The sequence below is a fragment of the Numenius arquata genome, chromosome Z (genome assembly GCF_964106895.1).
Source record: "Numenius arquata chromosome Z, bNumArq3.hap1.1, whole genome shotgun sequence".
NCBI lineage: Eukaryota > Metazoa > Chordata > Aves > Charadriiformes > Scolopacidae > Numenius > Numenius arquata.
The window spans coordinates 53,196,592-53,208,281 of NC_133616.1; the positions used below are offsets into that span (position 1 = coordinate 53,196,592).

Consider the following 11,690-nt stretch of genomic DNA (forward strand, 5'->3'; position numbering starts at 1 on the left):
AAGTTCGCAAAAATTTTTACCAATTACCTCCAAAATCTTTTAATGCTATCACTAAAACAACATCTAAAAAGGTAGGGTGGGCTGAATAACCTCCATGAGGCAATGGCTAGAGTACGCCAAGGGCTTTTGAACAAACGGAGAGGAGGGAATTCAATGACAGAGAGAAACTTTGCAGCATTTGCAGCACGGGCAGAGTAGAGTGGCTCCAGCCCTCTGGGAGGCTGGGGAAAGCAGGCTGCAAGGGTCACTTTCTTGGATCTCAGTGTCAGTGAGGAGCCTGTACTCAGCATGGCCGGATGGCATAAGGATCTGCCCTGCAGAGGTCGCCTTATAAATGAAGCATGGCCAAATGGCCAAAGAATGGATGATTGTATTCATAGTCCAGCTCCTCAGCAGTGAAAATAGTTGCTTTGGGATCTCCTGCAAGTCCCAGGCAGACTGCAGGTACCTGTGGAATAGGGGAACAGACTGTTCCTGCTTTCTTCCAGTCAATAAAGGATCAGACCTCCCCTGCTGTCTTGTGCTTTGCAGATATAACCACTTCTTCCCAGGTTCCTGTGAACTTTCCTGGCTACTTAATGATGTTCCTCTCTTACAAGTATGAGTTCAAGCCTCTCCAAGCCCCTGTATCAACACAGCAGGAAGTCTTTTGTCATCCCCTTTATCCTGTGCTCTTTAATTCCTAAAACCCTAGCAGCACACTCATCAGTTTGTTCCCTGATCAGCTCAGACTAGATACAGAAATGATTACTCTTCTGTTCCCCTACAGTTGTCTCTCTTGCCCTGACACACTTCATTTCCCTTGCTAAGGCAGTGTTACCTTCATACAGTTAACTGTCCTGCTAAGCACACCCACAGCCCAAGAAAAGCTATCTTGAAAATAAAAAATGTCTAGAAAATCCCAGCTATCAGGAAATTATTAGCCGTTGTGACTTTTTGGATATAATTATGCTCCTTAATTCCCATGTCCCGTGATCATAAAAGATGCTTGGGCATCATGCAGCCCTAACAGGCTGAGTCCATGCAGCAGACCCACTGTAGGAGAGAAATGCAAAAGAATCCATCACATAAGCAAAGCGTCTTTAAGCTGGATAGAGCGGAGTGATGCACAAACACCAAAATCCTTCCCTCCCACAAATCCATGTTCTAGGGCTGTTTCTGCTTTTCCAAAAGGGAAAAAAAACAACCAAACAAAAAAAAACAAGCTAAAATGTTGGAGGCGCTGAGACAATAAACTGAATGAAGGGCAAACTGATGCAATGCTCCTCGGGCCAACAATGGGGGAAGAGTCAGCAGGGCACAGAGGGAGAAATCTTTGAAAACAAGAACAGAAGTCAGGCAAATAGAGGAGCCTGCACAGTTAAAACTATTGAGCCAACGTCCTGCTCACTCAAGAAGCCTCGCTGAGGGTATCCTTCAGGGCAGAACAGAACCAGCTGGGGAATGAGAGAGCTGAAACTCCTCCTAAAATGCACACAACATTGGCAAGGCCAGGTGATACTTGTCTTTTCTTCCCTTGACTGGCCCTTAGGATTGTTATTCCACCCCAGTAAGAAGCAGCATGCAACCTTGGGTGTCAAGAAGCAGGGCAGTGAGGGCCCTTGTATGTGTGAGATGTGGGTCTTTGGCTCTGACTAGACATTACTACTGATTTACTGCTTAAAATATTAAACAAACACTGGTGCTACTTCATGCATCTTGAGCGCTTCTGAACAGTGACCAAGACACTGAACAGATTTTGTTGTCCTTCATTGGGATTTTGGGCTAGCCCATGTGTAAGTATCATATCAAAATTATAGCTCTATTTATCTGAAAACTAAGAAAGCGTGAAGGGGGATGAAATAATTCAAGGACTGAAAACAATTCTCCATGGGGAGAATTATGGAGCTCAGCCTGCCTATCCTGTCAAAAAGGCTTATCCAAAGCTGAGCTGATTATAGTGTATATGCACCTTTGTGAGGGGAAAATACATGGTATGGAAGAGCTTTTTAATCTAGGAAAGAAAAGTGTAAATGAATGAATGGCTAGAATACAAACGCATATTTTCAAAGTCAAAGTAGCCAATTCTGTTTAAAAGAAAAGCTAGAATAAGGGAAAAGGCAGACACTATCTTGCTCTCAGTCTTCACATCGCAACCGGTGGGGGTCTGGAAGAAACCTTAGTCAGGAAGTTACTCTATGTCATGTAGGTCATGGACCAGCACATCCCAGTACTCTGCTAGATCTTACAGAGGTACAGACCTGAGAACCTTTATGCTAATGAAAATCCAGGCCATTTTGTTCCAGCTGAAAAACTAAATTAATTATCCAGATTAATTTAGTATAGTGAGAAGCATAATTCTCTCATCTTGAGATCCAGTTCCAGCAGCTTTACACTGACTTCCAGTTACCACCTTAGAAGATTCAAGTTATCTTTTATGAGCTCAGTCTTTTTCTTTTTTTGCATGAGAAAGGCTTTTGAACGAGTTTGATACTCTTTTTTCTCTCCTTTGATCTGTCTAATCACATGAATTAATTGACTGTTAAAAATTGTAAAATTCAAATCTCTTTCAGGAATTCCATAGAAATAGTGAACTGTGTCACGAATCATGCTTAAGATCATAGTTTCATATACTCCCCCCAGTGCCATGTGACTACCAACCCACTATTGATTTCCTTTCATCTCAAAAACTGAAGCGATATTCATTGCCAAAATAAAAAGCTGTCTGAGTTATGAGAATGCACTGCCAGCAAGTTCCAGGATGAAGTATAGATATAAAAAAGAAAAAAGTGGGGGAGGGGGTAGTGGAAGCATATGTGAAAAAGCTGAATATACTCTGCAAGAAGATATATATTAAAATAAAGCTTTCATAATAAAACAATACAGGAGCAAAAGTAATAGATGAGTGCCACAATGCCACTGATCTTGTCCAGAGGTGGATGGCCCTTGTTGCTGGTTTACCTTAGAGCAGACCTGCACGGTGGCCAGCCATGTCCCACTGGATTTGTTCCTGCCCATTTTTCCCCACCTAAAACCTTTCCTTTTGTCTCCAGTGACCAAGGCTGTACTGGGGATGAGGGAGCAGGATGAGAGACAGGATGAGACAGGACAGGGTGTAAATAAGCAGACATCACATTGCTCCAAAGTAATGCGTAGGTATTTCTCCCTTGCTGCTTTCAGGAGCTCTAATTGCCATACAACAGTCATGCTCAGGCTCTTGAGTTTAATGTGTACCTCCTACTGAGTCTGGTACTTCACATAACATTTTAAAGTGAAAGATCAAGATGTGATTCACAGTGCTCACTCTGCAGCAAACTGGGCTCCCTGCAGTATAATCGTAAAGGTAGCCAGTGTGCCTAGTATAAAGCAATCCACAAAAAGGCAGCACCTGCTCCTCCTCATAGTCTGCCTGGGGAACAAGAGGGCAGAAGCCCTTAGCAGGAGATCCTCTAAAACCGCCTACCCGTTTCCAGAGTTACACACCATGACTCAGTCCTTCCTTGATTTCATATGGCCTGAACATGACCTGAAGCACAAAGACTCCTGTCTTTGCTTAACTTAGTACCTTGTAACAAAAAAAAAGACATCATGAGTCCAAATAGATCTCAGTTCCTCAAAGAAAACAATTATGCTCCCTCATACAGAGAAAGCCTTTTCTCCTAACATTGCCCCATCCCAGGTGAAGCAGGCTTTTTCCTTTCAGAAGTCATTCATCACCTGCCATGGCATCTTCTAGGGCTGTCTGCCCTTTCCTGACAGAGAGCCAGTGCAGTCTCTGCCCAGGTAATGTCTGCAGTAGATTGGCATCACATGTGCTCTCCCTGAAACAGCTGCCTCATTGCATTGCTATTGATTCCGAGTTGGATTTCTGCAGCAAATCTATTGCATTTCCATTAGCAAGACTGCAAATGATGAAAATGTTCATTTATATCATTCCAGCTCTGCATCACAATTAACCTTGTGGCTACTTAGCCTCCAGCAAGCCAAATTCTGCCTTCTCATCTGATGAGACAGTTCCCCAAGTTTTCCCTGCACCCAGAAGTTAGGCACGGCAAATCTGAGGTGGGCTGCTGTGTGCTGTCTGCGTTTATTTGCAGTGCATGAATAGGAAATAAAACATTTCACTTAAAAGTACAATAGATACTGAAGGAGGATAATTTCAGTCCCCTGCAGTGGAAATCCAAACCCGGGTTTTGTTATGACATCAATTATTAACCAGCTTTGCTTAGAAATGTATGATGCAGTACAGTCCCAGATGTCATTTTTAACAAAGAAACAATGGCCATATACTCCATATACCTATTGTATTTTCTATACTTATCTATGCATATGTACATAAATGAGGAGGGAGACCATGCAGAAGTTCCATGTAGCATGAATACATTACTTATTCTTAGTGAGGTTAACAAAGTAAAATAAAGCTTTTAAAAATACAAGTGCAGACTACTATTTTGCACTGAGAAACTCAGACTGCTATTACGAAAAGATACTTCAGGTTATACTGCTTTTTATCCACCACGTTCTGTGCATGATGTATGGTGAATGAAAGAAGAAACACACCCATGAGGTAACTTTGAAAGCCACGAATTTGGGGGTGCTTGTCCAAGAGAAAGAAATGCAGGACCAATGAATTCAGTCCTCTGCATGTTAAATAGAAGAACTGTTTCTATGCAAGCGAAGAATGTTAAAAGGCAGATGATAGCGATACAAAAAGAAACAAAGCAATAAATTTGTGTGAACAAACTCTGTGCTTGTTGAGGGCATTTTAAAGCCAGTGTGACTAGCTGGGCTGGGGAGAGGAAGTCTCAGCTATCACTCTAGCAGGCTTAATGGACCTGAACTCCCCCCAAATTCCTGCGTCTTCTGCATCTCCTCCCATTGGTCCCAATCCCACTTTACTCTTAGTGTTCCTGCCACAAGTCTATATGTCTGTAAGCCACCACGACCTTTGGGACAGCAGAGAAATAAGTGTTTCAGGGAAATACAGTCTGGCTGGCTCAGTACAGTGGCCCTTGCTTTATTGCTACTTGTTAATGGAGGCCCAGTTGTGTCTCCAGGGCCTACTGAGATCAGCATCTCTTTATTATGCTCTTGAGTTAGGCTCAGAACTTGTCTGATATCTTAACCATGATTAATTATAACTTCCCGGTGACAAGGCATTGTTAATTCACAGGACACGTCAAAGAAAAATCACGGCTTTCAAAACGAATCTTCATATTGTGTAGCAGACATTTAACTTAGAAACTGAACTGGAAGGTTAGTCTCCCTATACGCTCATTGGAGAAAGAGAGTTACTCCTGCTAGAGTCACGCTGGGAATGGCCTGGGGGAGGTCTCTTCCTTTATGCTGATCAGGAAGCTGAAGGCCGCCTAGCTTCCTAATGTAGCACTTGAGTCAGGTGTCTGGAGCTAATCAACATCAATACTGTATCAGAAGCGGAGCAACATCTACTTTAAGGTGCTCTCCTCCTGCATCCTCAAGCTTTGGGCAAAAAGCAATCTCCCTTGTGGCACTGCCCTGCATAATAACAGTGAGCATAGCAAATGCTGGTATATATCCTGTGCTGTATCATCCGCTCTCCTCTCCGGTGACTACAGTCCCCTGCGGCTCTCTGAGACATCCCTGACCTTGACACTTTCAGAGGCTGCCAGGCATGGACCTAACCTCACGGTGTTGTGATGGGGATTTGAACTGCAGAACATGAGTCAGAATTAAACTGTTTCAAGAAGAGGAACAAACAACATGTGAAGCTGCTATGAAGAAACCCTCTCTGCCCGTAAATGGAAGCCTTCAGCTGGGCTGCAGCACCTATAACTGGAGGGAACGGCTCCCTCACGCCTGCCACAGAGGTAAAATACAGACCTTCACAAATCACTGTGTATAGGAGAAAGGACATCAAATGCAGAGCTGAGAAATAACAAGCAGAGGTGGAAGAGGCAGAAAGAAATTGCAAGGAGTATCTACAGTATGATACCAAAACAAGGGACAGGCTACGTTTCTTTTCATTTTTCCCATCCCTGGCTCTAAAGACAAAGGAAATTCAGCTGTTGTGCCTGGATAACTTTGGAGGGGAACTGAGACCATTTCCTAGGTAAATGCCCACTGCCAGTCCTCAGAGGCACCCTTTTAACAGTTTTTCCACTGAGGATGAGAAAGCAGCAGCTTTTGCTGATGCTGGCCCAGCACACCTGAAGTGGCATCAGAAGTCAGAAACATGAGAAGGGAGCAGTCCCAGTCGGGGTGGCTGACAGCAGTGCACAGCCCTTTCTCTGCTTTGACACATTTTCCAGGCGAGGGCCAGCACCAGCGAGGTAGGAGGGAGCCCTACTTGCCCCTGAGGGGCGTGCACAGGTCCGGTGCTGCACCTACCCACCTCTGCGTGTTACGGCCAGTACAACTCAGTGGGCACAGAGGTAGGGAGATGGAGACATGCCTGTTGGTCATCTGCTGGCCACGTAGCTCACGTAGCACGTGGGTGGCCCATCAACACATGGCACCTGAGGTGGCCAGGGAAGCAAAAGCAGAAAGGACGCAGGAGCAGTGCAGATGTGCCGCCAGGGAGGTGCATCCTCTAGACCTTGCTCTCTGCCAGGCCTTTTTCTCTGCTCACAGGGAAACCCACTCCAGCAAAGTCCTCATGCTGTGGCCTATCTCCTGTCTTGCCTCTTGTGTGCCCCGGGGCACTTCACCAAGTCAGGAGAGTTACGATCTGAAAGCCAAGGGCTTGGACACCTCTGTTTTGGGGCAGAGCCAAAACGCAGGAGCACTGCACTCCTTTGGCAGAGCTGTCACCCAGGAAGGCAACACCACATGGACATTGGCAGGCAGTTTTGGGTGAAATCTGCTTAAGTGGAAAGAGAAGGCTGCGTGAAGTCCTGTGGTGGGTTTGCAGATGTATAGACGCAGTTATTACAGATACACAGTTTTGACAGTAAAGCTGTGTCTGTTACCAGCCTGGGTAAAGGGTGGAATTGTATTTAAAGGTGATGGTGTATGAAGTACAATTTAGCTCCTGAACTATGTTAGCACTTTTACAATCTGCATTTCTTCTCAGACGGAGGGATATTGTAGGTTAGTGCATACTATTATACCCCACTTGTAATGAAATCTTCTCCGGTGTAATTATGCTAAGATTGACATGCTCCCTATATATGGGAATGCTTTAAAACATTCACCTTTCCTTTCTGTTTCAGCAAAGGAGAAATGATATATCACAATAAAAAAAGTAAACCAAACAGAAAGGAAGAAATTATTTCTGTATTGATAAAGGGCAATGTATAATAATAGGAGTGAGACCAGTCTTGAATCTAATGCACCAGACACAATTACTAGGATTGTCTCTCTTCTGCTTTCTCTCCCAGGCTCCAGGAGAAAGAAGAATCAATTAACTCTCTGCAGACTATGACCTTGAAGGATTTAAGCAGAATATGCTGAGTAAGACAGAAACAGAGGAGAAGATGAGAAAAGGATTTGGAAACTCATGGAAGGTCTTGGTTCAGAAACAATACATCAGCCACAGAATATGAGATGTGTCAGTTCTTTTTTATTTCTGCACTGGAAAAAAAAAAACCTATCAGCACAAAAAGGGCTTTCTGGAAACCAGTTACCTCACTCTGTCTGAAATGAAAAAAAAGGACACTGAGAGGCAAAAGAAGGGACAATCCAATTTGCAGATGCTACTTTCCAAGCCACCTCTCTGAGAATTTTATAGCTGTCAAAGGCATTCATAAAAAAAAAAAAGTTATCACTGATGCAATCTGTCAACCTCTCCAACAAATCTTGCTCTACATAAAACACAATGATGTGTTTGAAATGCAGCTGTTTCAAAAACCCCAAGACAGTGATTTTAGAGCTCTCCGAAAAGTTCTTTTCTTGCCTTATTGAATTCTTAGGCAGATATTCTGCAGTGTAGTTTTCCAGCTATATTTTCTTATTTTTCTTTGCAGGGAATTGCAGCCTCTTGCCATAATCAGAATTATGTGCCACAGTTATAATAAATACTGTCTACACAACCTTCTCCCTCAGAGCAACCCAAACTTGACCTGCTGCCAGTTCTCCTTCTCCTTTCAGCATGTATCTATCTGGAAGTCTATGATGCCTTAAAACACATTTGTCTTAAAATATTAAGACAACAGTAAAAAACTCAACTCAACCAAATCACCTAATTTCTGGACAACTGTTTATTTCCCAGATGTGAGCAGATCTGAATGTAGATAATGTCTTTTTGTGAGTGACTGCTCCAAAGAATATCCTTCCTGCTCCCCCTTCATTTACTTCAGAGATGAAGTTAGCATGTTATTGATAAAGGCTTGCCTCATATGTGGAAATTCAAGAGGATGAGGTTGTCCTGGCATAACTAGCTTTTTGTTGCTTCTCCCTCTCGCACGAAAGAGGCCATTTTGAGTGGACGGTGTACCCTGGTCACTTTATGAAGTAAAAAGTGTTGTCATATCTTTAATATTACTTGTAATATTTGCACTATAAAAAAAAGATTTCCTGCATCAGCAGAAAAAAGAAATCACTTAGTATAGTTTTATATAACTGCAAAGGTGGTTAAATGTGCCAATAATTCAAATAATGTCTAACCTACCACAAAGCCCCCTGTCATTTATCTGCACAGTAATATTTCCCTATTAGACTATTTCCATCAGACAAATTACTTTTAATCCAAAGGCAGGTTTCACCCATTATCTAAGCAAAAGGCAGCAGGGCTTCTACAGGAATACTTACAATTTTTCTGTCAGTGATTCTGGAATTGCTGTTCAGGACTCTCAGCTAAAAGAAGCTCCACTGAAATCACTGTAGCTACGCTATTTTCACCAGCAAGGTGGTTGGCCCAAAATGTTATATCTAATCCAGTTGCCACATACCTATACTAAGTCCAGTCCTGGTGGGGCTAAACTTAGCAGCAAACCTCTGGTGACTTTACAGCTCCAGAGTGAGGTCCAGTATGTACCACCTACAAGGTGGCCATCCTGCGGCATGACAGGGAAGGCACAAGGGAGAATAAATAGGATGGGGTCCTGCTGAGCAATTTGCAAGGAATACAGTTGCTTATTCTGATCACTGCAGCTTTCCAAAGGAAACCTCAGTCCCGTGATCTCGATACAATGGCGCGCTGCCTTCTCTTTTACTAGACTGGCACAATTTTACACAGCTCAGGTATTGCTGACTTGATCTGCTTCAGATTTGATGGGTTAAAATGATGAATGTCAAAGAAATTACACTTCAGCAATGCAGCATTTTGATCTTTTATGATCGCTACTGAAAAAATAATCCTCTGAATATTTTTTGCTTTAAGGATGAGCAAAGACTAATTTGGAAACTGATCCCTCCTGCATCAGCAAGAACACTTTCCTGAAATGCCCCACAGAAGTCAATGAGGCAAAGTCTGAGAAATAGGTTCAACAAGAATCAGTTCCTAGAGGAGGGGAAAGATGCAGAGAAATGTGTGCTATGCTCTTAAGAGAAAATGAAAGATCATAAAATAACTGCTAAATTAATAATTCCTAGTCTCTAACTGCTTGAAATACACTGTCGCTCTTTCCCACTGTTCTCCCTGAGTGTTTCAGAAGGATGACAGGGATGTTTGCCAACAACAGACTTCAGGAAGGAGGTAGCAGAAGTGCTCTGCAGGCAAGGCAAAGAAAATGAACACACATGGAAGATCCAGCACAGGACACAAATCAAATTTATAAGAAAAATGTGCTGAAAGACCATGTGGAATAGTGATCTGATAAATCCTTGAAATAAATCACATACTTCCCTACAGGTGAGAGAAAAGGATGGTACTGGCACTTTAAAAAAGTCCCAAATGAAGCCCTCTTCACTGCCATGCACACCTCAGAACTAAGTTCAGAGGCCCCTAGGTGCTCTCCTCAGAATGTAACCCATGCTATACCCATCTTAGCACATTTAAGCTTTGCATGCCAATCACATGTCCTCCTTGAGAATAGCTGCAGAACAGTTAAGTGCTTTTTTCTTTTTTTTTCCTTTTTTTTCTTTTTTCTTTTTTCTTTTTTTTTTTTTTTGTGTATGTGTGTGGAAGGAAAAAACAAAGAAACACATAGCTTCTACTTACAAAGTTTTGGAGCAGTTTGGAGATTGGTTTCTGTTGCTTGCGCCTGAGACGCTGTGGTAGGCTCCAGGGCAGGTGGTGACAGCGAAGGTGCGGCAGAGGACAAAAACCCAACATCTAGGATGCGGTTATACAGAGAAGGCTGGAAGAACGGTTTGGAGGGCACAAGCGAGCTGTCACTTTGCACTGTCACTTCAGCCTTGCTCTTGGGACTAGGTACAGGGAAGGGTGAGGCATACACCTCCGAAGGCACCCAGGCAGACAGAGCTGTAGGATCCACAGCGCTCTTTGGGTCTTGTCCTATCCTCCCAGGGTCAAGGTGGGTAGGAGAGTCATACTCAAAAATCTTGTCCACAAAGACCCACTTGAGGCCAGCAATGCAGAGGCAAAGGCTGAGCAGGCAAGCCAGGATAGGGGCGATGCAGATCTTTTCAGAGTTGAGGCAGCCCTTCAGTCGCTCTGCCTCCAGGCAGACACAGCAGGTCGCGGCAAGGCCTGCTATCCCCTGGACCCTCCTGTCCTCTCTTTGGGTCCCCGGCATGTTCTCCTCAGCCGGGAGCCCGTTGAGGGATGCATCAGGGCTCAGCTGAGCTGAGGGGCTGGGAAAAGTGTCGGCAGCTACTTCAGACATGTTTAAGCATCAGCTCTCAAACAGCTCACCTCCAAAAGGCCTTAACTCTATCACAGTCCATTACTGTGAGACACAGACAAAAAGAGATGGTAGTAATAGTCACAGTGCTCTGCAAAAATCACAGAGTGGGAGTCAACAAAAGGTCCGAGCTCAGCAACATCATCCAAACTGGGAGAGGAGTAACGCACAGGAAAAATGAGACCCCCCCCTTCGCCCCCACCCCCACCCTGGCCCCCACTCCCAAGCCCTCTGTTGCTATCTCTGCCTCTCTGAAGCAAGAGTAGCTTTGCAATTACTGAGCTCCTGTTTGCTGGCCACTTTTATAATTCCTTAAACGCCTCTCAAGCAATTCCAGCTCTTCTGCAGGAGGGAACAAACATCCCCCCAAAAGCAAGCACAACAAAACAAAACAGGGGGAAGGAGGGTGATAAGAGAAAGAAAACCACGAACACCGAACAAATTGACCGGATTAAGTGAACCAATAGCCCAGAGCGAAAGGCAAGATTCTCACCTTGAGCATCTGAGGCTGGTATCTGCTTAGACGAGGAAAACAATTGTCATGCGGTAGAAGGAGCAAAAGCAAAATCTGTAACAACAGCGGCAGCGGCAGAAGTGACAGTAGCAGCAGCATCCTGTCGTGTTACAGCGGCGGCTGAAAGAGGCTGAATCATTACAGAGCAGCAGGTGCTCTCTGTCTGAGCATCACTGCAAACAATATCATTACACAGAGGTTTGAAAGGAAGAGCGATGCCAAGACGGTGGTAACTCCCTTTCTCTCCCCTCCCTCTTTGTCCTTCTTGAGCGCTCATTCACTTTCCTCCTTTCCCCCCCCGCCCCGCTCCCCCAGCCCCCTCGCAGCCTGTTTCCCTGATGTACAGACTCGCTCCTTCCTCCCCTACCCCACCCCCCGCCCTCTGCAGGGCTGGTCTGAGGGAAATCAGTACACCCAGCAACGCAGGACTGTCAGTGACTTCCTATTTTATCCAATTAGGAGGAATAAAG

At 44.3% G+C, this 11,690-nt stretch overlaps 2 protein-coding genes across 4 annotated transcripts in view; both read right to left on the reverse strand.

The window, feature by feature from the left end:
* Positions 1 to 10,688, reverse strand: part of NRG1 (neuregulin 1) — a 100,958-nt gene extending 90,270 nt beyond the window's left edge. For all 3 annotated transcript variants that reach the window (XM_074165995.1, XM_074165994.1, XM_074165993.1), the window contains exon 1: positions 10,061 to 10,688. In XM_074165995.1, the coding sequence (XP_074022096.1) occupies positions 10,061 to 10,688 (628 nt within the window). The remainder of the gene's footprint in view (positions 1 to 10,060) is intronic.
* Positions 10,689 to 11,157: 469 nt separating this feature from the next.
* LOC141476941 (uncharacterized) lies at positions 11,158 to 11,319 on the reverse strand. The gene has a single exon (XM_074165875.1). It carries the CDS (start codon positions 11,317 to 11,319, stop codon positions 11,158 to 11,160), a length of 162 nt encoding a protein of 53 aa, XP_074021976.1.
* Positions 11,320 to 11,690: the final 371 nt, after the last annotated feature.